Consider the following 23,449-nt stretch of genomic DNA (forward strand, 5'->3'; position numbering starts at 1 on the left):
GTCAGAGTCATCAGATAGATGATAAACATTTTCTCTTTCTCTCTTTCAGCAAAATCAATACCATGGTGGTGGAAATATGGAAGATGAAGACGATGAAAGCGATTTCTCTCTCTCCTCCAATGACAATACGAGGTGAGTGGATTAAATTATTTCAATATTTTTATTGAATTTTGAAGGTATTATTTACAATAGACTCTCGCTTATTCGGACTTCTATAATTCGAAAATTTCTATAATTCGAAATAACTCCAAGTCCCCGTCAAAGGGAAGCCATTAAAATGCTTTCTATAATTCGAACTTCGAATAAGAGTGGTGATTGTATATCGTAAAATCGCAGTTTGACGTCACTAAGTGTGCAAAATCTTTGGCTCTAATTCTAAATTGGATCTACATACTTCATCGTAAATTTCATTGGTCCCCAATTTGAAAGCCATAATATACGAAACATGTAGTATTCGATATTAAAAAACAAAGAGGAAAAAACAAAGAATTTGAACACTAAGTTGATTTGAGTTTTTTTGTATATTTATGAAAAATAAAGAAATTTATAGAAGAAGTATGTGGCAACTTACAAATGAGTTACATTGCCGGCTTCATCGGTAACCATGATTGATGGAATGATATTTTTACCGGGGACGTGTTCAGTATCTGGGGCGTGTTCAGTATCCGGGGCGTGTTTAGGGGCGGATTGTCCAATTTCATGAACATCAAGCATAGCGGTTTGTATACCTGTAACTGGTTTTATAACTTTGTCCACGTCAGGGACATCGTCAGGTATATCAATATTGGATTCGTTATGCTCCAGGGCTCCTTTTGTATTGGCACTTGCCTTTGCCAAAGTGTTGATATTTCGAACGGCAGTTTTAGTTGTGTTGACATCGCTTTGTACGTTTTTTAGGATTTTATCCATTCGTTTGGCGTTTCTAGAGCTACCATTAATGGCATCCACTTCAACATTAGAGACTGACTTGCCTTTGTCAGTAGCGTTAGAGCTGCTAGGAACAGCTCCTAGGTTCTTGGGGTCATCACGGCTCTGGCTTGCTTTTCGGCCACGTCGTCGTCCACATAGCGAAAAACAGCTAAATAATCTAAATCCTTTCTTAGACTTTTTCGATTTTTCTTCCTCCAGTTCGCAAATGGTTGCTTCAAGGGAGGTCTAAAATGAAGGAGCGTTTTGATTAAAAAAATTATCTGTCGATAATGAAATTATCAAAACTGAGCCGAACTTACATAAACAGCGTGGGTCTTAACTTTCTTTAGATATCTTTTGAGCTAGGGTCACATTGTAACAGCCAATAGTCGCCAGCGATATAGTTTACCTTATACCGCAAACGCAGGTTACTCTGAGACGGGAGGAGAAGGCATTCTTCATCGACCAGCTAGATTGATGACCATTTCACGACGACCCCCAAAGGATTTTGTTAAAAAGTAACAAACTTACCTTCTCCTTATCAACATTGATCAGGTTGATTTCTAATTGGCTTATTTTATCGTTCATCGCTTTTAATTCGTTTTTCTAAAGTTAGAAAATAAAATTTGAAAAACTTGCTTATATTTAATTATGATTTTTTGCTAGATTTACTTATTCCAGTAAGTTACTTCTCATAATTAAGTTTATCAAAAGTAATATTCTAGCTTAACGCTCTTGAACACTAGTGCAGTATACAAAGCATTCCGTCTCGATGGATTTCCTTCTCAGTGAAGTATAAAAAGAGGCTTTTCCCTCTCAAAATTCACCAAAGATTTGAAGAGTCTCGCATAATACACGGGTTGCAAAATTATATTAGTGCAGTCAGAACATTTGATTACTCGAAAAATTTCACGTGATTTCATTCCCATGTTACGTTACTTTACAACTTACAGCTGATAACTTTATTAGTGTCAAAAAATTCGAACCAATCAGAAATAAATGTCATACAAGCACATACAAATTCGAGTTATTCGAGTAAAAGCGTGATTTGTCTTCAATTAATTTTGCAACATGTGTATTTTGTTTAAGGTTTGAGACAATAAACCTTACTTTGACAACTGCCAGTGATATTTCTTTTGTAACTCTTACCTGATTCTCAATGACCAGATCTTTTTCGTCCGCTTTCACCAGTTCCACCTCAAGCTCGCAAATTTTATTGTTGGCGGCTTCTAAATCCGCATCTTTCTCTGCGAGAGCTACTTCTTTTTCGCCCTCTTGTTTTTTGAGAAGCGATGTCAGAGCCTCGACACGGTCATTTAAAGTAGTGATCTTTTCGTTTTTTGATTGGAGCAAAGCCTGGACTTCCTATAAACAATAATAATAAAATTCGTCAATTCCACTCAACCTGATGCTAAATCTGTTGTGAAACTACAATCAAGGTCATAATATTTTGATAATTTTGGTTATTTTAACGTTTTTCAAGATTTAAAGTTCCGGCGAGAAAGTCGATTTTGGGCTATCTCTTTAATTTCATCGAATATTTCAATTCGGGAGGGGTTGGCAGACTTACAGGCTATATTCTGAGCCTTATTGGACTATTTTTGAACTTTTGAATGCTAAGATCCTAAGGTCCTCATAAGTCTTAAGTCTCTTAAAACTCAGAGTTAAAACTCTACCCTTCCAACCTACTTTAGAGCACTTACAAATCGCTTGTGGTTCAAAAACTTCCCGGTGTATTTCCCTTTTTTCTCAAATATTATGACCTTGATTGTATGTAATAATTCGGTTTGCCAGTACCAGATGAACACGGCTCTTTTTCGCACAAAGTGATAAAAAAAGTCGTGTGGTAGGCTAGGGATAGGCTATGACTAGGTCGGCATAATTTTTTCTGATGCAATTTTTTCAGGAGTTAGTTTTCTTCTATATTCACACCTCCTTATCAAGTAAAACGCGCCTTACCTCAATCTTATTGTCACTTTTCTTTTTAGCATCTCGAACGTTATTCAATTCAGTGTCACGATTAGCCAATTCCTCGGTTAATTCGTTTTGGAAGTTTCTTAAAAATTTCCCTTGAAATTGCAAGGTGTCGCGGTACTCCGCGTTCTTCTCTCTTAGGCATGAAACCTCTGTCTCGAAGCCCTAAACATAAAACGAGAGGTGTTGTTGTCTAAACGTTTTTGAATGAACGATTAAATTAATTACTCTCGGGTACCTAATAGCCGTCCCCCCCCCCCCGCTATTAATTTTTCGAAAATTTTCCATCCAGGAAATTCTTATTCCAACCCCCCCCCGCTAATTAATTTTTGGGAAAATGTTTTTTAAAAGTTCTGTTTTTTGTCCCAATTATGCTGTATTAGCCTCCTTTTCAAAAATTTTCCACCCAGGACATTTTTATTCCAAACCCCCCCCCCCCCGGCTATTAGGTACCCGAGAGTAGTTATATTTTTCGTAAACTTTCCTCCTAAACTCGTCTACAATACAAGTGAAGTGCTGAAATAGCTGTCATTTCATTTTGGAAAATTTTAAAACAAAGTTAAAAGAAACTTCAAATTTCAAAAATATAAAATGTCATAAAAGGCGTCAAACTTCATACCTTAATTTTATTCTCGTTCTCGTCCTTGTATTTTTCGAACTCGACTTTCCTCTCTTTGATTTGGATTGTTAAATCATTAATTTTTACATCCTTTTGTTTGATTTTAGCAGCATACTCGCGTACTTTTCTCCTCTGCTGAAGAATGATCTGTAATTAGAGAATAATGGGATATTTAAAACCAAAAACCCATGAGTAACAAATTGATAAACTCAGAGAATTAACTTTTCATTATTGTTTTTTCTGCACTGGAGATAAAACTACCTCGCCTAAAGTTTGCGTTGTATCTGAAGTACTTAAGAAATATAACGAAGTCGGACATTGACTCAATTACAATAACAACAACCTTAATTCAAATCCAAAATGATACCATCTTTTAATAAACACTGTACCATAGAAAAATGTTAAAGGAAAGATACACGTGGTGGTGAAGGATAAATACCAAATAATAAAATCAAACTTTGAGTAAGCCTCGTGATTTAAGTAGAAATAAAAATAACAATCTCTACCCATTACCATACCTGCTTTTGATCATTCAAGCGGGCTTCATATTGTTCAATGCGTTTTGCTTTTGCTTTCAAGCAAAGTTGGGAGTTGCTTGAGTCACTGGTTTGAAGGATGGTGGACGCCCTTGGGTGGAGAATGGTGGACGCCCTAGGCTGCAATATTGTAGACTCTCTTACATGTAACTGTGTTGACGACTTCATGTGTAAGAGAGTCGAGTCTCTTTTCTTCAGTATCATGTTTGCAGTCCTTGCCTGCATTATCATAGACTCCCGAGGAGTGAGTGCAGTTTCCGATTCTTTGCGCTTGAAAACGGAGTTGTTAGTTCGAGCCTGTATTTGGCTCGATTCCTTGGCCTTTAAGGCGGTTTCGGAGGACGAAGCCTGGTCACGATCCATGACGGTCAAATTCGTATGTATCCGAATCCTTCGGTGAGTTCTCGTCAATCAAAAACAATACCAAAGTAGTTTCGTCTGACCCCAATACCAATAAATGAATTCAATCTGGTGATAACCAAACGATGCCAAATCAATATCCAAAAATTTGATCCAAAACGATAAACAGATTAGCGCGTGACTTACTTTTTTGTTGTCGATTCGTCAATTAACTACGAAGTGTTGTTTGATAGAATTTTATTGGTTAAAATTTCTAATTGACGTCAAGTATTGATTGTTTTACTATTTGACGTCAAATCAAAAGTTTATAGTCGTTGGCATGGCATGGTATTGTCGAGGTTTGGTTTTAACGTTGAAGGTGGTTAGATTTTCTAGTGTCTTAGACTCTGACCGACTGAGGAGGATGCTGGATCAGCTGTCCGTGATCATTTCAACATTGGAAGGAAATTAAACTAAATTAATAAATCGCGATCTTGTACATATTTCCCATCTTTATGTCTCAAAAATTACCTTTTTGAAAGGGAGGTGGTCCATTGAAAAGGTCTGATGAAGAGAATGATGCACTGTAAGGGTGTCAAATTTCGTAGCTTATTTCTGCACTGTAACGGTCCGATTTTGAAAGTCAATTTTTGGGCCGAATGGTCGTTTTCAGAACGAGTGCCCCCCCCCCCACCTCCATGTGATGTCTTTTGCCCAATGAAATCACTAAGATCTTAGTGATAGGATGAAACTTAGTCCAAGACTTCATCCACAAGGTAGAAGTGTAAGTTAAATGCTGAATTTGTTTTCTGGTAAAAAATCAATTATTTTGTCGAAAACAGCCATTCTGATAGTTCGAAAGTTCATCCCTCCTCACTCATTGATTACGAATATTTTTCTTTTTAGGGAGAATCAAGACAATTCACAAAACAAAGGTAATAAAATATTTTAGTTTCAGAGTAAATATCAGTCAATATGATTTTTAGTTTCAATACATAACTCAGTTAGACTGGACTCGTTTGAAATCTGTAATAGAGTTTTTCAACCTCGTCCCCGTGTATCTCAGACTTTATTTACGTTACTTATGGACGCTAGAGAATATTATTTAGCGCTATCAGTAATCATCAAAAAGCTAATAATACGCAGGGATCGAGGTTGAGAGGTGTTAAATAATGCTAGGCTATAACTCGGGAGACACAGTCGAAAACATTTTTTTGTAAAAAATATGTCAATGGATAAGTTCTTTTCTTTTGACTACTTAAGATTGCGCTCTCTCTAAATAGGATCTTACCGCCCTTCAACAAGCAAGCCACCAGCACCCTCTTCTTCGTCAACGCCCTATGGTGCATCTACGGCAGGTCCATCAAGACAACAACAACAACAAAGCACGGCTGTCACCAAGTTCACACTTGAAGATTTCGATGATGATGATGAAAGTTTTTAAGAAAAAAATCCTTTGTTGATGGTATTTGAAGCAGAGAACGTGTGCTACGTGCCCGGGGGGTACTAGGGAAAAATGGGTTACGGGGATGCGCCGCTGGTCAGGGTACCTTTTTTAACCTCCACGAGTCCCAGGTAGGGTCGCAAAAACACCAAAATAGAAAAATTAGTAGGGTACCTTTTTTGGAAAATTTGGAGAAAATTATTGAAAAAACTAGTCCCATGTAGGGTCCATTTTTCGATCCTCAGTACCCCCCCCCCCGTACCCCCCCCCCCCCCGGATACGTGATGGTGTGGTATGCTGTTGATGAATTTCCGATGTATTTATTATGAGCATTTGGAATGGGGATGATATCTGGATTCTGTAATAAGAGAATTACAGTTGCTTACACCATTACATTAAATTGAGGTAATCATGGCTCCTCGTATTTTCTACCTTGATTTGTTTTGAAATAGATACTGAAATTGAATAGTACTTGAGAGTAGAGGTCCAATAAATAGGGGCTATCAAGGTGACTATCAAAGTTGTTTTTTGTGTTCTCTAAAACTACATTTTGATGGTTCTATGAGAAGAAACTTTTCACTGTAAGGGGAAAAAAGATCTGGAAATAGGAGTCTGATTATGGAGCAAGTCCATCAGTAAATTCAGGAATTTTATTGGTGCCTTACACTTTTTTTTGTTTTTTAACAAATTATATAAGAATATGAGGCTTCGATGGCTAAAATATTAAGAACAAGTTAAGAACATTTAAAGGCTTTGCTGACTCCAAAGCACCCTATTTCTTAACAAATAGCACAAAAAATACTCTTAAAAATTGTGAAAATAAGAACAGGCTAAGAACAATTTTAGGCGTAAAACTCAAAAAGTTAAGAAAAGTTACGACGTTCTTATAAATAAATGTATGCAAATTTACTTTGTTCACATATTATTTTTTAAAACATACTCATGTAAATATCGACGCTTATTTAAAAAAGATTTTGATTTTAAATTGAGTAGAATACACCACTTGTTCAGGATAATTTTGAGTCAAACTGCACTTTACGAGTCACTTACATAGTTTTTTTGTACTTAGCATGATAGTAATTTTTGATGAATTTCCGAAGATTCTTTTTGTATATTTCTAAATTACCAGTTTAAATCTTTGTCAAATTATCCTTAAAAAACGTTTGGAGATTCTTATGAATTTAAAACTTAAAAAATTTTGATGATATTAGTATTATTAGGAATTTATGATTTAGTTAATTTTACAAATTTTTATTTTGTATTTATGAGTTGGTAGTTTTTAAAAATCACGGATGAAATTCAAACAAAGACCTTCAAAAATAATTCTTTTATTGAGATGTTGTTATTTTGTTGAAATGTAACCTCTCTTAGCTTAAAGTCAAATTCAAACAAGTTTATGGGCTCTAACAGTGGGAAATGGCTATTTTTGCACAGATGGTTTTGTATTCACTCGTTTGTTTGTTGTCAATCAATGTTGTCAAAAGAAAGATTGCGTTCATCCTACTCACATTAAATGGATTGATTGTCAATCGTTATATTATATTTAATGAGGGACACAAGGAAGTGATCGGATCGATTAAGTGTAATTGCAATGCTAACTTTTTTTATTAATGAACTTCCTTCTAATGAACCGATTATCTAAGTTTCGTTTTGTGTGCACTTTTTCGTACTGAAAAAAAATGAAAAATTAAAATTGTTTCGTTATGATTTGTAGCTTTTAAACAAGCTTAAAATTATATATTTGTTCTTTCCCTGTAAAAATCAGACTAAAAATGCTTTAAATTCTAGTTGAAATATCGTAGACTAAACTGATGTTACAAGATATGTATAGAAAGGAGGCAGCATAATGATTTATCACAAAAAGATTATTTCACAAAGATCATAAATTTTCACTGATAAATTCGAAAGTATTTTAAAATTTTCAGTTTTTCTTTACAAAGAATTATATGTATAAGGTATAGGTGAAGAAGATAAAATATGATAAATAAAACTTTCTCTGTGTATGTTGATGTGTTTGTTTGTTTTCGTTATGCTAACAGTTCCCATTAATAAAGTTCTTTCAATTTGTTCTACACTCCCATCTTTGCCTTGCTGTTTGTTTTCATCACCACAAAAACAATGATCATAAGAACGATTCCCAAAAGAACTGGAACAGCGACAGTCAAAGCTTTATTTTGTCCTTCTTTGAATGACTTCTTTCGATCTCTTTTCATTTTTCCATTTTCTTTGCTGACTTTTCCTTTTAATTGTCTCATCTTTTTAGCTCTTTTTACACAGATTTGTGTGTAGCTATAACAAAATCAAAACAAGATTTGAGTCTACACACTTCGAGTGATCAAATGAGTATGATTAAATTTCAAAATGATCACAAAATAAAAATGTTTATGGACTGAACACAACGTGTCGTTTGCGAGCAAAAAAACTTGGAAAACAGAAACACTTTCGTTTTTGTTCAAAATCTTCCTGTTTTGTTTTGTTTTGATTTTACGCTTGTATTTTGCAGAATGATTATGTTTATTCTGTAAATTATTTTACGGAACGATACTTTTTTCTCGGAAATCAAAAAACCCAACGTCACAATACTCTCCGCGATGTCACTGCTAAGTTGATGACTGAAGTGTGCAACGACGTAAAAGTTGAACCACCATTAAGTGAACTGACTGGTGAACGATTTCGTGAGACGACCGCTAATGTCACACCCGAAGCTCGTCTGGACGTCTCCGCTCGCAATTTCTGGGTCACTCACCAAAGGGCATTTTTTGACATAAGGGTTTTTAACCCAACAGCCCGGAGGTATGCTGACTTGGAAATCAAAAAGTGTTACGAGATCAACGAACGTGAAAAGAAAAGGCAGTATAATGAACGAGTATTGAGAGTGGAGCATGGGTCGTTTAGTCCCATGGTATTCAGTGCTTTTGGTGGGATGGCAAGAGAATGCAGCATGGTCATAAAAAGACTTGTTGAACTTCTCGCTGACAAAAGAAAAACTAATGTCAGCCTTGTTTCGTCGTGGGTTAAGAGAAAGATCAACCTCTCGCTCATGAAATCGCTGGTATACTGTGTCCGAGGAACCAGACACCCATGGTATCGAGACAATTATATTGTCTCTTCATGCTCAAATGACACTGATGCTTCGGAAGTGAGCTCAGCCTTCAATTAGAATATAATATATATATTTCGCCTATGATAGGATTATTTGTTTGTTAAAAAAAAATATCATTTTTTTTGCTAGCTCGTGTTAGCCAGTCAACCGTGGTCCTGGCAAATATATATATTTTCCTAGGAAAATCAAAAAACACAAAATGGCTGCTTTCTTCGCCATGCTTTTACTTTCATTTTCATTTTTTTTATTTTTCAGCTATCAAAAATTATAAAAGATTTTAGACCACAATGAGAAAAGACATTCAAAGAGCAGCTGAAGTCATTCAAAAAGCTCATGCTTTGCTTATAACTTCTGGCGCTGGTATGGGAGTTGATTCAGGCTTGCCTGATTTTCGAGGAGATGAAGGCCTTTGGAAAGCCTATCCACCTTTAAAAAAGAGAGGGCTTTCTCTCCCCAGTATGGTAAGTTTTTTTAAAGACGATGATTAGAATAAAATGTGTTTGAGTTCAGAAGTTTTTTTCTAGAAATTTTTTTGACAGCCGTTTAATCAGTTTAGTAGGTAGGCAATCATGAGGGTTATTTAACCAGTTATTAAAAGACCATATCATTATCAGTCAGGCAGTCAGGGAAATCCCTCAATACACCGTTTAGGAGTCTTGCCTCCTCCACCATGTTCCACCGTGAATACGGTAGGTAAAAATGTGCACTTTAGTACTGTGGAATGTTAGACAGTATAGACCTTTTTTCAAAGAGGCCACCCTGTTGAATAATTATGTAGTCCAGCAGAAAAACAATGATAAAACCATGCATAATTATTACAATATGCATGATACAGTAATTATGCATGGCTCTATTATTGTTTTTATGGCTGGACTACATAATTATTCAACAGGACGTCCTCTTTGAAAAAAGGTCTATAGACCTAACTCTTCACCCAAAAATTATGGGAAGCGCATGTTTTGACTTTGTACCCTATGCTGCACTCAAGCACTTAAGCCAAAGTCCCGCAAAGGCGGGACAAAAATCAGTTTTTTGAAGTTTGCAAAAAAACGCCACATAGAAGATCTTTCAAATTCAGTATGTGAATAGAGCAGTAAAAAATACAACTTTTCTATTTTTCCTTTTTTTTGCAAAAGTTCTAGGAATGAAAATAAAGGGATAATGATAATTGAATACTATCCATTGATGACCCGCGGCACTATCGTAAAGCTAGAATCGCTTTGCGTACTCTTCGCTTGAGAAAATGATTGACAGATTGAAGTTTTTCACCCGCGCAGGAGTTTGCGAAGCATTCTCGGCTCAATCCCACTGACCTTTATATAACCCTGGACCAAGCAATACCTGCCATCTTTGATTGGAGTTTTTTTAGAATTGGTACCCAAGGAGAAGCCAATACGTTTTTAAGTTAGAGTTCAAAAAAAAAAAGAGTTCAAAAAAAAATTGCAGTGCTAAAAATTAACATCTAACGCCGCTACATCATCAAAAGAATTTGGGGGAAAGTAGACCTAGCGCTCTCGATGCATTTACACCGTTATCGAGTAGTGCCGACATTAGGGTACCAATTTTCAAAAAACTTTGATCAAAGATTTTGCTTTGCTGGGATTGAGAAGCTTTGTCCAGGGTATATAAAGGTCAGTGCTCAATCCTCGGACCGCGCTAAAAATGGTAGACTGAGCTGTGATAGATCATATCGATGGAAGTTGTTGGAATGTTTACAAGGCTCTTGACAGAAAATCGTTTGTTTTATTGTCAATGATGACAGTGCGGTTATTAATTTTGTTAGATCTGACAAATTGATGTTTGTAAGTGCACTTTATAGTTTTGATTCCCATTGAAGAATCATATTCTGGTTTTCATGTTATTAGATGCTGTTTTAGAGCTTTAGGTCTACACTGTTAGAGGAATGTAAACATTGTCAATTTTTTCTTTCCTTCAAAAAGAATGATTTATATATTTGAACATGATATCAATGATAATCTTATGGATCTCTCCTGAAAATTTCACAAAAATTCATCTAGAGGAAAAGAAGTTATGATTAAAAGGAGTTCTTTACCTACCGTTTTTCTGCTGGGTTTCCTTATGAAAACCAAATTTTTACCTACCATTTTTTTACGCTCTCCCCCGTAGTTTCCCGCGATCACTAAAATCAAAACAATGGAAAATTGTTTGGACGCATGCGCAGTCGACACTACTAAACGGTGTATTGCGATATACTGCAAATTTTCATTTGTGGTTATTCTACAATAGACTGCAATCACAAATATCTTCATTTCGTGTCCTTGGTCAATTGGTCGGTTGGTCAGTCGGTTATGGTCGGTCAGTCGCTCGGTCAAAATGGCACATGTAATGATAAACAAAGTCAAAATGCTGCGAATGCGCTAGAAATCACTTGCAAAAAGTCGGCAATAATAAATTTTTTGAACGAAGGAAAGGTCATTGACATAAAAAGTCTGACAAATTTACCGACTCGCCGACTCTATTCTACTCAATTTTCGAGAGTTGGTCGGGCGACGCGAAACGAAGATATTTCTGATTGTCGCCATATGAAAAATGTTAAAGTGACGTTTATACCCCAACAGTAAAAAATTACTACCGCAATTGAAGGATTTCCCTGACTGATTATTATAGCATAGACCTTTTGCTAGATACAAAATGTCATGCAAGTTGGTTAATTAAAAACTCCAGCACTAAAAAATCACACATAATTGCATAATCTTTATAAGCCTGCACTAAATTTTCTTATTGTTGTTCTAATGCTAGAGTTTTTAATTATCCAACATGTCATCACGTCTAGCAAATGATAAAAGGTACATAGTAAGGGTATTTCGTTACAATTCTTTTGTTTTTAAAAATTGAGTATTCGGTGGTTGACAGTGATGATTCTGTCTTCTAACTGCTTCTAATGGTCCTAAAAATAGTTTTCATGCATGATGCATCATAACAGCCTAGACACTAGCAGGGTTGCTACGTCTGCCAGAAATGTCTGGAATTAGGTTAAAGTCTTGGAATATCTGGAATAAGCGCACCGGTCTAGAAAAGTCTGGAATTGTCATTCATGTCTGAAAAAATATGGAATTTGAAGGAAATAGTCCTGAATGAAGTCTAGTAAACTTCCCGAGGAAACTTTTATCCTGGCATTTGAAATTCGCAAAAATTTCTGCTCGCAGAGGTAAAAACATCTGGAAAAACATGGCTTTTGAGACTAAAAGTCTAGAATTTTGAACTTGACGAACCTGTAGCAACCCTGACTAGAGACATTCTAACTAGATTGTGAAAAGTTATTTTTTATTTACAGAGTACCCCTCACTGGTTTAAGACAGATCCAAAATTTGCATGGGGTTTCTTTGGTCACCGTATCATGTTATACCAAAAAACAGTTCCACACAATGGCTTCAGGATTCTCCAGAAATGGTGCAAGAATCGTAAAAAAGGACATTTTGTGATGACCAGTAATGTTGATAACCAATTTCAAATTTCTGGATTTGACGAAAACGAAATTGTCGAATGCCATGGAAGTCTTTCCTATTTTCAAAACTTGGAAGGAAGTGGTAGTATATGGCCCTGCCCTAAAGATTTCTCATTGGAAATAGACACTGAAACATTTAATGCTGTTTCCCCACTACCGACTGGTCCTCCAGGTACGTATTACTTTAGCTAAGGAATGAAATCTTTAGCCATTGAGATATTAAATTTATTGATAGAGAATGGATTTTTCTCAAAAATTTAAAAAAATACACCTTTTCGATCGTAGCCGCCAATTTCCGCGCAGGCATTTTTTTATCCGCTTTATCCCACTAAAACCGTCCCAGTCCTTTTTTCGCACCTATAGACAATATATGTATTTGCCTTTCTTTTTAAACACCCACGTCTTTTTAACCACAGGCCAAGGGACCTTGAAAATCATGAATTTTAACCGGAAGCCTTGAAAAATCACAAATAAAATGGGGGCTTGGCTTTTAGGGAAGGTCAAACTGAAAATTTGACACTTTTTGAATGGTTACTAGGTTGTCACTGTAAGATGAATTGGAGGTTCAGACCTCTCTATACACTATGTAAGCATTATCTTTGCTATTAAGATCGTGTGTTTGTCTTGTTTTGGCTCAAGCTATTATTAAGGCCGGCGCAAATGAATCCAACATTTGATCCAACAATAATGCTGGATCAAATGTTGGATTCATTTGCGCCGGCCTTTACTGCTTTTTGGCAGTTACATCAATATGCCAAAAACATTTTATATGGTTCGTCCTATAAAAGGAAGTTCATTCTATGGTGGCCTATCTTGAAGTGAAGGGGGTTGAACAAAATGTTTTTGGCATATTGATGTAACTGTTTGGTCTGTGTTTTTTCTGTCAAGTTTTTCGAGCTCGCTTTGCCCCCAATTATCTTATTCTTTGAGTTAAGTAAAGAATAACTTTATTGATAGTTATTAATAAAGTAAAAACTTTTCTATAGTAATAAAGCTGCGAAGAATCTGACAACTGAGGTATTTAAACCATTTTGATAAATTTGAATAAACGGCCCATTGCACGAGCAAAAACTTAGACATCGATTAAATATTGACTTAGAAAACTTTGAACCAGAACATAGAAAAAAGTAGTTAATAGTGAAAGTTTTTTGATCACCTAAAATTTGTTATTTCAGATGCAGATCCTGGACAACAAACACTAAGCAGACCAAACGTCTTGATGTTTAACGATCATTTCTGGGTTGATGAACGCACTGAACAACAATTCAAGCGATTTTCTGAGTGGCAATACCGTATAATGCCATCCGAATCACTTGTGGTCATCGAGATTGGCGCTGGACTCGCTGTCCCAACTATACGATACCAGAGCGAACGATCGAGTTCTATGAATCAGAACAGTTATTTAGTACGTATTAATCCACGAGATACGGAGATACCACGTTCAAAAGATATTAGTATACCACTGGGTGGTTTGGAAGCATTGACTTTGATTGATGAATGTTTGAATGAAATGAATAATAATGAAACCTGATACTGTTTGCTGATATTTGATGAAATAGCGCTGAAATTTGAACGATTTTCAAACCCAGTGTTGATTTCGAAGCTTAAAAGTTGTTACTGTGAGTAACTGACATCCAAGAGCAATACACGAATTGCAAAATTATATCAATGCAGTCAAAACTTACTCGAAAAAGTAGACGTGATTTTATTCCCATGTTACAACTTACCGCTGATAACTTTATTAGTGTCAATAAATTTGAACCAATCAGAAATAAATGTCATGTAACAAGCACATAAAAATTTCGAGTAAAAGCGTGATTTGTCTTCAGACTTTAATTTTGCAACCTGTGTATTAACGCAAAGAATGATGGAATTCGAACAAACGATAAATTTTGTGCTGATTCAGGCCGATTTGTAGATTTTTAGATTCAATGCGGTTGTAGAAAGTGTTTAATTCAGGACCCGACTTCAATGAAGTGAATATTATGGTTTAAAATACGCAGAACGAGTAAAGTAAATGTGAACGTTTGCAAGTGATATAACCTTACTACATTTTGGCGGGAACTAATTTTGGCGAATAGTGGATTTTTTAATTTTGGCGGGAACTAATTTTGGCGAATGACAGCGTAAATCTGTTCTATTTTATTTTGAGCAATTTTGATGAATTTCAGGGGTTACTTAGGCAAGGAAACAAAAAACTTAATTTTGGCGGGAACTTATTTTGGCAAGTGCGTAAAATATTTAATTTTGGCGGGAACTAAATTTGGCGAATTTCGTCTAAATTCGCCAAATTCGCCAAAATTAGTTCCCGCCAAAATAAGTTCCCTTAAGATTTACTTTATTGAAGCCATCAATGTGGAGAAAAGTAAAAAACATAACATACTCTTTTGAGGCCTTTGCTGAGAATTTTTCTGAATTTTAGGCTATCTGGAAATTTTGTAGACTCTAAGTTATCATTATTGACCATGTCTCAATTCATAATGTGGCAATTTGATTGAATTCGGAAGAGTATTTTTCAATAGGAAATTTTAGAATTGTATAACATTATATACCAATTCCGATTCGAAATTTTTTTGAAATTAATTTATTTTTTCGAAGCCGAGAGGCGGATCTCCTATTAAAGCCACTTAATCCCTACATAAGTTGCGTAGTCTGTGTGGTTTTCATAAAAACGCTGGATTGGGAGTAACATTTACTGCAAGAATTTGAAGAATGTGTCAATTATACAAATTCCGATTCAAAATTTTTTTGAAATTAATTTAAAATATTTTCGATATTTTTTGGATTAATCATACCAGTTTGAGTTTTCGCTTTCCCAATTATGCTTTGATCTTTTGATGTATAAAAATAGCATCTAAATTAACTATTTACATTGTTCGAATTAAAAAAAAATAAATAGCTCAACAATCAAGAATTTAAAACCAATTAATATCTAAACAAACTTAAAACTATTTTAAAAATATAAAATCACTTCAGTATACTGATGCATAACCAGACCCTTTAAAAAAATCAATAATGTATCAACTTAGTTTTAGAAAGATTTTCACATCATTTTTATGTAGAAATGCTGTAAATGAAATTATTTATAGACTGCGGAAAATCATAATATAGAAAAAGCTGATCTTCGGTTTTCTTCTGAGACATCTTCGGGGCAAATTTTGCCGGAATATTTTGCAGATTAAAGTATATTCAAAAATAGAAATTTGCGTGGAGATCGGTTCCTTGGGGTAGCTTTCCTTGTTAACAAACATAAGAGACTTCCTTATTAACGAATGATAAAAAAAACATCTCAAAATTCGTAATTTGTATGATACATTATATACACCCCTTTCTCACTGACCCACTGGGACCCCTTCCCACTGAAAAAATTGGCCAAAATATCGCCCCCGGTGGAAAATTATCCTCCAATTTTTGTCCTCACCGAAAAGAATAAAATATTTACTATTTCTCCCATTCCCACTGAATTTTCTGACTTAGAAACAAAAGAATTGAAATCCTCAGCCATAAAAAATATGGAAATATCAATCCCCATCGAGTTTTAGTCCGTTATTTTTATCCCCACTGGCTGAAAAAATGCTACCGGGTCTGTGAGAAAGGGGTGTAATCATGGCGTAATATTTTCTACGGTAAAACCTCGGTTTTTTCCTGTAGTGGTAATTCAATCTAGAGAAAAATTGTTTAAAATTTGCCGGTGTGATTCCGTAGAAAACATTACGAAATGAATATCACGAATATTATGAATGTTCATTTTCACAATTTTCAATAGCCCAATCCTTTTCAGCGACTTTGTATTCCAAAAGACTGGAGAAAGGAGTTTTTTCTTCAAAACGTGCCACCACGTTCACTCGTTCCACCCAATCAGGAAGCGTGATTTCACCTTCCCATAATGCACCTCGACTGTTTGGAATGCGTTCCCATGTAGAATTCTTTCCACCTGTCAAGAAAATAAATGCAAACGAAATAAAATAATGGCATGTATATTATAAAACACACTCTAAGGTATTCTTTGATCGGTTTTCCCGAAATTAAAATGTCGAGGATTTTAGTTCTTTGCCATGAATTTTGACCAACTCAAAATTCAGGACAGAACCACTCCTAATCTGGCGCTAGAAGCAAGATTGCCATAAATTTATTTCACATCGCTGGTTTTTTCAATTTCCGAAAGGTCGATTGAAATTTTCTTTTCTAAATAAAGGGCTGCGTTTGTCAATGCTATGACAACCATCAAAGTTTCTAGGAGGTACATTCTTTTCATTAATGAAAGATTGGACACTGTTTGAAGATGAGACAGATGTTATCCGTGATGTAAGTGATGAAAAGGCCGATATAGCAGAAATACTTCTTACCCAAACATACTGCCATTTCCGTAACATTCGGTAAACTAATTCGGAACTTGTACGTTTCACCGTTATACAAAACACCATCAGTTGGAGAATGTAAATAAAAGCCTGGACTCCATCTTTTGAATTGTCTAGGAAAACTTGAGCTCGGTCCCAATTTATTAGTACACGTGATCGCGTACCTGCATACTAAATTCAAATTGCTCTGCTCTGAGTTCAGTTCTCGTGCGAATATTTTCAAATCAAATTGTCCAACGCGAGGAACATCGACTAAAACGTGAAGCGTCTTTTCTGTCGAATAAACATGAATGTATTGATCCGTATCCACATCTCCGTCAACTTCCGATAATTTTCCGGTACATTTTATCGGAATATCTTTATCAATACGGAACTTAAGATGTAAACGGCCAGTTTCGCATACAACAATTCCGTTTTGATGTGAAAATAATTTCATTTTGAGGCGAAAGAAATGTTTCGTAACTCGAGCGTAATTTTCGAACCGTTCAACGGCAATCATTTCTTCCAACAGTTGCCAATGCATGTCTGTCGGACAATGATCGAAAATGAATTGTTTAGGATCCGTTAAAAAATAATGTTCACTATACTGTCGTACGAAATTCTTCTCTTTGTCTACGTAGCCAGCGCCCCATGTTGAATCTAGCAGCCACCAATCATTGTTCAGTTTTACGACATTCCATGCATGATTCGGACTCATGTCTCCAAACTTTTGACCATATTGATAATTGTAGCCTTTAGACCAACCATCCACGCGCTCAGTTTTAATTCCAGCTGATCTGTAAAATAATAGAAACCAATTTTTTACCTTTATTACACCAGAGGAAAATTCGACCAAACACTTGTTTTCGGTGAGATAATTATATTTTCAACATCTTTGGGAAGTACACTGGGTTCTTATTCTCACTGGAATGACATTTTTTTGAAAACCCCAATTCATTAAAAAAGGAAATTTAATGAAAAAGCATTATTATTCACGTTAAAAGTTAAAACAACTGAAAAATTAGTAAGTTCTTTGAGACAGGGGTGTCAAAACAATAAAATTTAGCCGACGTCTAGAGGCGGATCTCCTACTTAAATGTTTTTTCATAATAGTTCAACCAAACTACAAATTTACAGCCCCTTATTCCCTATAATAGTAAAATACACTCAAAAAGCAACAATTGACTAAAAAACAGCACATATTAAAAAGTCTTTAAATGACAAAATGAGGAAAAAACTTATCCTTAAAAAAATTATTGGGGCGTAACCACGGTACTATTGTTGCAGAGGGGCAGAATTTCAGAAACCAAAAGGAAGCTTTTTGTTGATACTCATTATGAAACACAACCAAAAGGTACAATTAACAAAACAAAATAAAAGCAACTTACTCTGCTAAAACATTTATCAGATTAGCATAACCTGAGCAAATAGCTTTTCCGCTTGATAGCACGTCCGATGCATCTAACTGGGAGCTTTTCTTTTCACTTGGATTGAAAAAAGAATTGACGTCATAGGAGATATTATGAGTGACCCATATCCAGATTGCACGTAGTTTGAATAGGGGTGCTTCGTAAGGTTCAGTCAAATATTGAACTAAAGATTGAGCAGTCCTTGAAACAGTAGATGGCACCTACAATAAAGCACAAACCAAATAAATCAAAAATATTTTAGCAGTAGTAGCGCCAATAAACCAGTGATTGCATAGCTAGACACAGAAATGATGTGTAAATCAATAAAAGTGCGTCGACACGTACGTGAAGGCCGGCAAAACTTTTTCGATCTCTGTCTGAGTTTTAGGTCGGAATTTTATTTATTAAGGCTATATGGATGGTTGCTTGTCGCTTTCTCCTACTATACACATTAAGAGATGATTGACTTTTTGGGCAATTTATTTTCGGTTTTCGAGAGAATTGATGATGACTCTACTCATACTTAAGTCGGTTTTTGGGTCAACACTGCTGAATGCCGACTTTAAATAGCGCACCGTGCTGAATCTAAAAATAGATTTTATTTTTGACATAATCATTACTCTCGATGTGTTTGTACGAGTTCCAATCCCATCAACCTTTGCGCTAACCTCTTTTGCACGTTAATTGCATCGTTTGACAAAAGATATATAACAGCTTGCACGTATCTTTAATTGAGCCGCGTTGAATTGTGGGATTGCAACTCGTACAAATGTCAAAAAAAGTGAAAAGTAATAATTATGACGTATGCGTTGCGGTGCGCTATTAGATTGGATTGCTCAATGGTTACAGAGTTGAACATAGAAAAAAATGAATAAGTCCGTGGTGGTTAAAGGTATCTAAGACGTGCTTGCGTGCTTATAAGCACATTTGTTGTGATTCTCCAAGCAGATTTTTACACGAATAAAACATTTCCTAAAAAATATATACTTTAAGGGAACTTATTTTGGCCGGAACTAATTTTGGCGAGCAGCGAAAATCTTAAAACATTTTAATTTTGGCGAGAACTAATTTTGGCGAATAGTGAATTTTTTAAATTTTGGCGGGAACTAATTTTGGCGAATGACAGCGTAAATCTGTTCTATATTGCCTTATTTTGAGCAATTTTGATGAATTTCAGGGGTTATTTAGGCAAGGAAACAAAAAATCTAATTTTGGCGGGAACTTATTTTGGCGAGTGAGCAAAATATTTAATTTTGGCGGGAACTAAATTTGGCGAATTTTGTCTAAATTCGCCAAATTCGCCAAAATTAGTTCCCGCCAAAATAAGATCCCTTAAGGTAGCAAAACTGAACAGGGCGTTTTTATGAAAATTCAATCGTTCTAGAATGGAAAGCCGAAAGAAACCAACCGTGACAGAACGTTGATCGATTTGTTCAAAGACATCCAGAGATTGATACAAATTCTTCTTGCGTTTTCGAAAAATACCAAGACTTTCAACAGGACCTAATCGATTACTTGATCCTAGCTGAGAGCCAAGTCTCTCTTTTTCATTAGAACCAATAGGTTTTGATTGTGTGATATTTCCGTTAGCATCTTTAAGTATGGCGCCATCCTGTGTGCCATTTACGAGTACTGTACTAACAGCAACTTTTGAGGAGCCACAACCCATTTTATGTTAAGTTTTTCGAATTTGATATCTTTGATTTCTGCATTATTTTACTTCTAAAATTATAAAAGAAGCAAAAATGAAAAGTAGAATGTTCAGTCATTAGTATTTTATATCTAAAGTACAAATAGAACCTAGACTTTCAAGTACCCTCGCTACATATCGTCAAACTTTCCCATGTTGTCTTTAAACGATTCTAGTAGTCCTTGAACTGATGCCATTAAGGCACTCAAATTAATGAAGGAGTGTTTTGTCAAAAAAACTTTGAGTTTATTTTGCAACTTTCCTTGTGTACCAAAAGCTGTTCATAGACTACTTGACTTTTTACTACATGAGAATTTCATGCTTTATGATAAAAGTAATAGCAAACTTTCGTGAGTTTAAATACCTTAAATGAAATAGTCTACTTGAATTGAAAATAATGATCCTATTCAGCCAAGGTTCTAATATAGTGTTTGTTTAGAAGTTCAGAAACACTCTTTTCGGATAGATTCCTCTAAAATTAAGCTCTTTCTCAAACTTTATTTCGATAGAAAAACCTCTTAAAACAAAAGATTCGCTTTAATATTTGAAAAGAACAAGATTATAATAAAGACCAGATTTTGACCAGTAAAGCAATAAGAACGATTCTATTGGAACTAGAATATCAATTATGCACAAATCCTAAAATGAAATTCCTTTTGACCATACCAGCATAGGGTAGGCAGAGGGCTTTCTATTAATTGAAAAATAAAATTTTCATACTGCTTTTTATATATAAATCACTCATATAATTTCAAAGATAGATTAATTTATTAAAAGATATTCCTGTACATATCTCCAATTCCAAACTCAAATAAAAGTGTTAAATCAAAGCATCGTATGGAGACTTGATTCCCCTACATTCCCTTATCAAGTCCCAAAAGTAAAGCTAATTTTAAATCCAAAGCATCTGTTTAGGACACTCCAAATTAAGTGATTCTATGAAGAAAAAAATCCGTAAAAATAAAATATTTTCTGAATATAAAATTCCCCATTAGACAAGGCCAAGCAAGCTGAAATTAAACCAAAAAACAATTACATGATCATCAGATACAGTATTTTCAATGCAATTTTAAATGAGATGGATAGGTTTTTTAGGAGTTTTTTACTCAGATACAAACTAAATAGATTCCTTTCTTGAAGAAATGGTCCAGGTGTATTCAATATTAAGGTACATTAAAAAGTCTTGAACAAAACAAGTATACCGAGACACCAAGTGCCCTAACCATTTGAGAATTCAAACTAGCCAAATCACTTTATTTTACCCCAAATGTACACAGTGAAGCCAGAGTGATGGTTTTGTATCCGCTGTCCTATCCAATTTGAGAAGTAATAAACAAGATATTACCATAGCAACAAAAAATTTGCAACTAGATGAAATATGAGAGCAGAAAAAAGGTGCAAAAAGTTAGACTAGCAAAAAGTTTGCTTTTGAAATTGCACTGTTTGATAAATGATTTGGAATATCTTTTCCCTTAATATAGTTATATCAAAGAAAGTACCATATATCTGATCTAGTAAAAAGTCTTTTAAAAAGCAAAAACAAAACAGAATTACTTATTTGTATAAGTTGTTTTAATATGGAAACTACAATAGAAATGAAAATCCAAGGAAACATTTTTTTTAAGTCCTTATTATAAATCTTTTCTTCAAATGAATAACTAAGACATTGTGTGTTTCTAAAAATATGTTTCTATCTTAAAATTTCAGAATAAACAAACTGCAATATCTATTTTTGATATTGTATATATTTTCGTGGGTACTAAATTTTTCATGGAAATGTGTTTCACAAGTACTGTCAGTACTAAATTTCGTGATTTCCACATTCTGGAATTTTTCGCGCAGATTTATCCCAATCAAAGTACTGGTTCAAATAATGAAATTTTGATAAAACTAAAAATTTTTTGAATGAACTTTGATATCTAGGCTGTGAACTTTTTTAGCTGTTTACTACTTGGTCTACTTTTAAGGTGACAGCAGAGTATGGCCTAAAACTAATTGATTTACTTAATATTGGTGGCAAAAATATAAGTTTGATTTTAATCCCATAACAAAACTATGAGATGGAAAATTTGATGATCTTACAGCTGGTTGTTCATCCAAAACCCTCCCTTTCCTTTGGGTAGATAGCTTAGAGCCTTTGGGTTGCCTTCCACTTTGGTTGCAAACTTATTTAAGCAACTAGAGGACATAATAGTAGAAAGTAGAAATAAGTAATTAGAAAAAAAATTCCATCATTAAATGTCTCTCTTCTTTATTCTCTAAAAAGCATCAAGATTCGTTACTCTGATGTGACAATACTGTATATATGTAATGTTTTTCCCAGCTTTTTCTTAATCTTTAAATTAAGGCAAATACAGGGCTAATCTTATGTTAGGTTAGGTCAAACAAACCATAATTTGATTTTGTAAGTTCTTTTTAAGCCATCACTTCTTAAGATTAAAAATCTACTCAAGATTCTGCTTTTAATGATTTATAACATAATATATATAACAGCTTTATTGTGGGTCAGAGAAAGATTAAAATTTGGTCTATTTAATCGGAATTTAATCACAACTTTTAGCCTAATTTTTTTCCTAACAACTGTGGATTCTGTTGCCTGTCTTAATCGGCGCTAATAGAGATTTTTGGAAAAAATTAAGCTTATCAGCCACTAATCCACTATTACTTGAACAACCGGGCCGTGATATGACCTGTACCGACACCGGAATTTCATGGTCAATACCATACCATGAAGTTGGGTAACTTTCATCAATGAAGGGAAAATTGCATAGCCATCAAATGACTGACCAGTAAAAGCAGCAAAATTTCAAAACAAATGAACTACGATGAACTATGCAGCTCCGCTTGCAGCTCTTATCTACCCTGAAGTCATTGCATACACCTGATTTACAAAATTTGCAGGTGGGAAATACATATCCCCTAATCATAAGTGATGTCATGCATCATATATGTTTAATATTATCATTATTAAATTTGAGGTTACACGTCCCAGCGCAGCCCATCGAGAAACATCTGAATTCCCGCCATCTTGAAATGCATGATCTCGCATGATTTTTTATTATCCAACCATGCTGTTTCATTTACCCGGGATTCTGTCGGCGAGTAACTTGCCAAAATTACTTGCACGGCAAATATGAGATTCTCTAAAATGGTACCGTGTCGGGTAACTTGCATCAGTGGAGGGAAACTTGCATAGCCGTCAAATAACTGACCAATCAAAGCAGCTAAATTTCAAAACAAATGAACTACGCAGATCCGCTCGCAGATCGACTCTACCATTTTGTTTTGATTTAACTTTGTATTTTAATGACCATCCAGGTCATTCATTTGTGGGCGATGCAACAAAACCTTCTCTCCACTACTGATGCAAGTTACCGACTTCACGGTACAATGCTTCATTTGGTTTGGGATGTGATGTAATAGACCTTTTTTCAAAGAGAACGTCCTGTTGAATAATTATGTAGTCCAGCCATAAAAACAATGATAGAGCCATGCATAATTACTGTATCATGCATATTGTAATAATTATGCATGGTTTTATCATTGTTTTTCTGCTGGACTACATAATTATTCAACAGGGTGGCCTCTTTGAAAAAAGGTCTATCAAGAACCTACCTTTCAAA

The 23,449-nt window shown here is 34.9% G+C and overlaps 4 protein-coding genes across 4 annotated transcripts in view; 2 read left to right on the plus strand and 2 right to left on the minus strand.

Annotated features, from left to right (window-relative positions):
* The window catches only part of LOC136807439 (myosin-11-like), a 29,889-nt gene extending 23,857 nt beyond the window's left edge, over positions 1-6,032 (plus strand). The window contains exons 20-22 of the mRNA XM_067064026.1: positions 50-132; positions 5,284-5,312; positions 5,661-6,032. Of these exons, the coding sequence (XP_066920127.1) occupies positions 50-132; positions 5,284-5,312; positions 5,661-5,821 (273 nt within the window). The 3' untranslated portion in view covers positions 5,822-6,032. The remainder of the gene's footprint in view (positions 1-49; positions 133-5,283; positions 5,313-5,660) is intronic.
* LOC136807433 (uncharacterized) lies at positions 568-1,511 on the minus strand. The gene is made up of 2 exons (XM_067064021.1): positions 1,441-1,511; positions 568-1,155 (listed from the first exon to the last, which is right to left on the minus strand). The coding sequence occupies exons 1-2, from the start codon at positions 1,495-1,497 to the stop codon at positions 568-570; spliced, it is 645 nt and encodes a 214-aa protein (XP_066920122.1). The 5' UTR covers positions 1,498-1,511.
* Positions 6,033-9,168: 3,136 nt separating the features above from the next.
* Positions 9,169-14,065, plus strand: LOC136807366 (NAD-dependent protein deacylase 1-like). The gene is made up of 3 exons (XM_067063940.1): positions 9,169-9,385; positions 12,220-12,562; positions 13,566-14,065. The coding sequence occupies exons 1-3, from the start codon at positions 9,212-9,214 to the stop codon at positions 13,919-13,921; spliced, it is 873 nt and encodes a 290-aa protein (XP_066920041.1). The 5' UTR covers positions 9,169-9,211; the 3' UTR covers positions 13,922-14,065.
* Positions 14,066-16,026: 1,961 nt separating this feature from the next.
* Positions 16,027-19,855, minus strand: LOC136807367 (kyphoscoliosis peptidase-like). Its single transcript, XM_067063941.1, has 4 exons — positions 19,545-19,855; positions 18,116-18,357; positions 16,737-17,524; positions 16,027-16,324 (listed from the first exon to the last, which is right to left on the minus strand). The coding sequence occupies exons 1-4, from the start codon at positions 19,803-19,805 to the stop codon at positions 16,125-16,127; spliced, it is 1,491 nt and encodes a 496-aa protein (XP_066920042.1). The 5' UTR covers positions 19,806-19,855; the 3' UTR covers positions 16,027-16,124.
* Between the last annotated feature and the right edge of the window lie 3,594 nt (positions 19,856-23,449).

This window comes from Clytia hemisphaerica, unplaced genomic scaffold, assembly GCF_902728285.1.
Source record: "Clytia hemisphaerica strain Z4C2 unplaced genomic scaffold, Clytia hemisphaerica genome assembly, whole genome shotgun sequence".
NCBI classification, from domain to species: Eukaryota; Metazoa; Cnidaria; class Hydrozoa; order Leptothecata; family Clytiidae; genus Clytia; species Clytia hemisphaerica.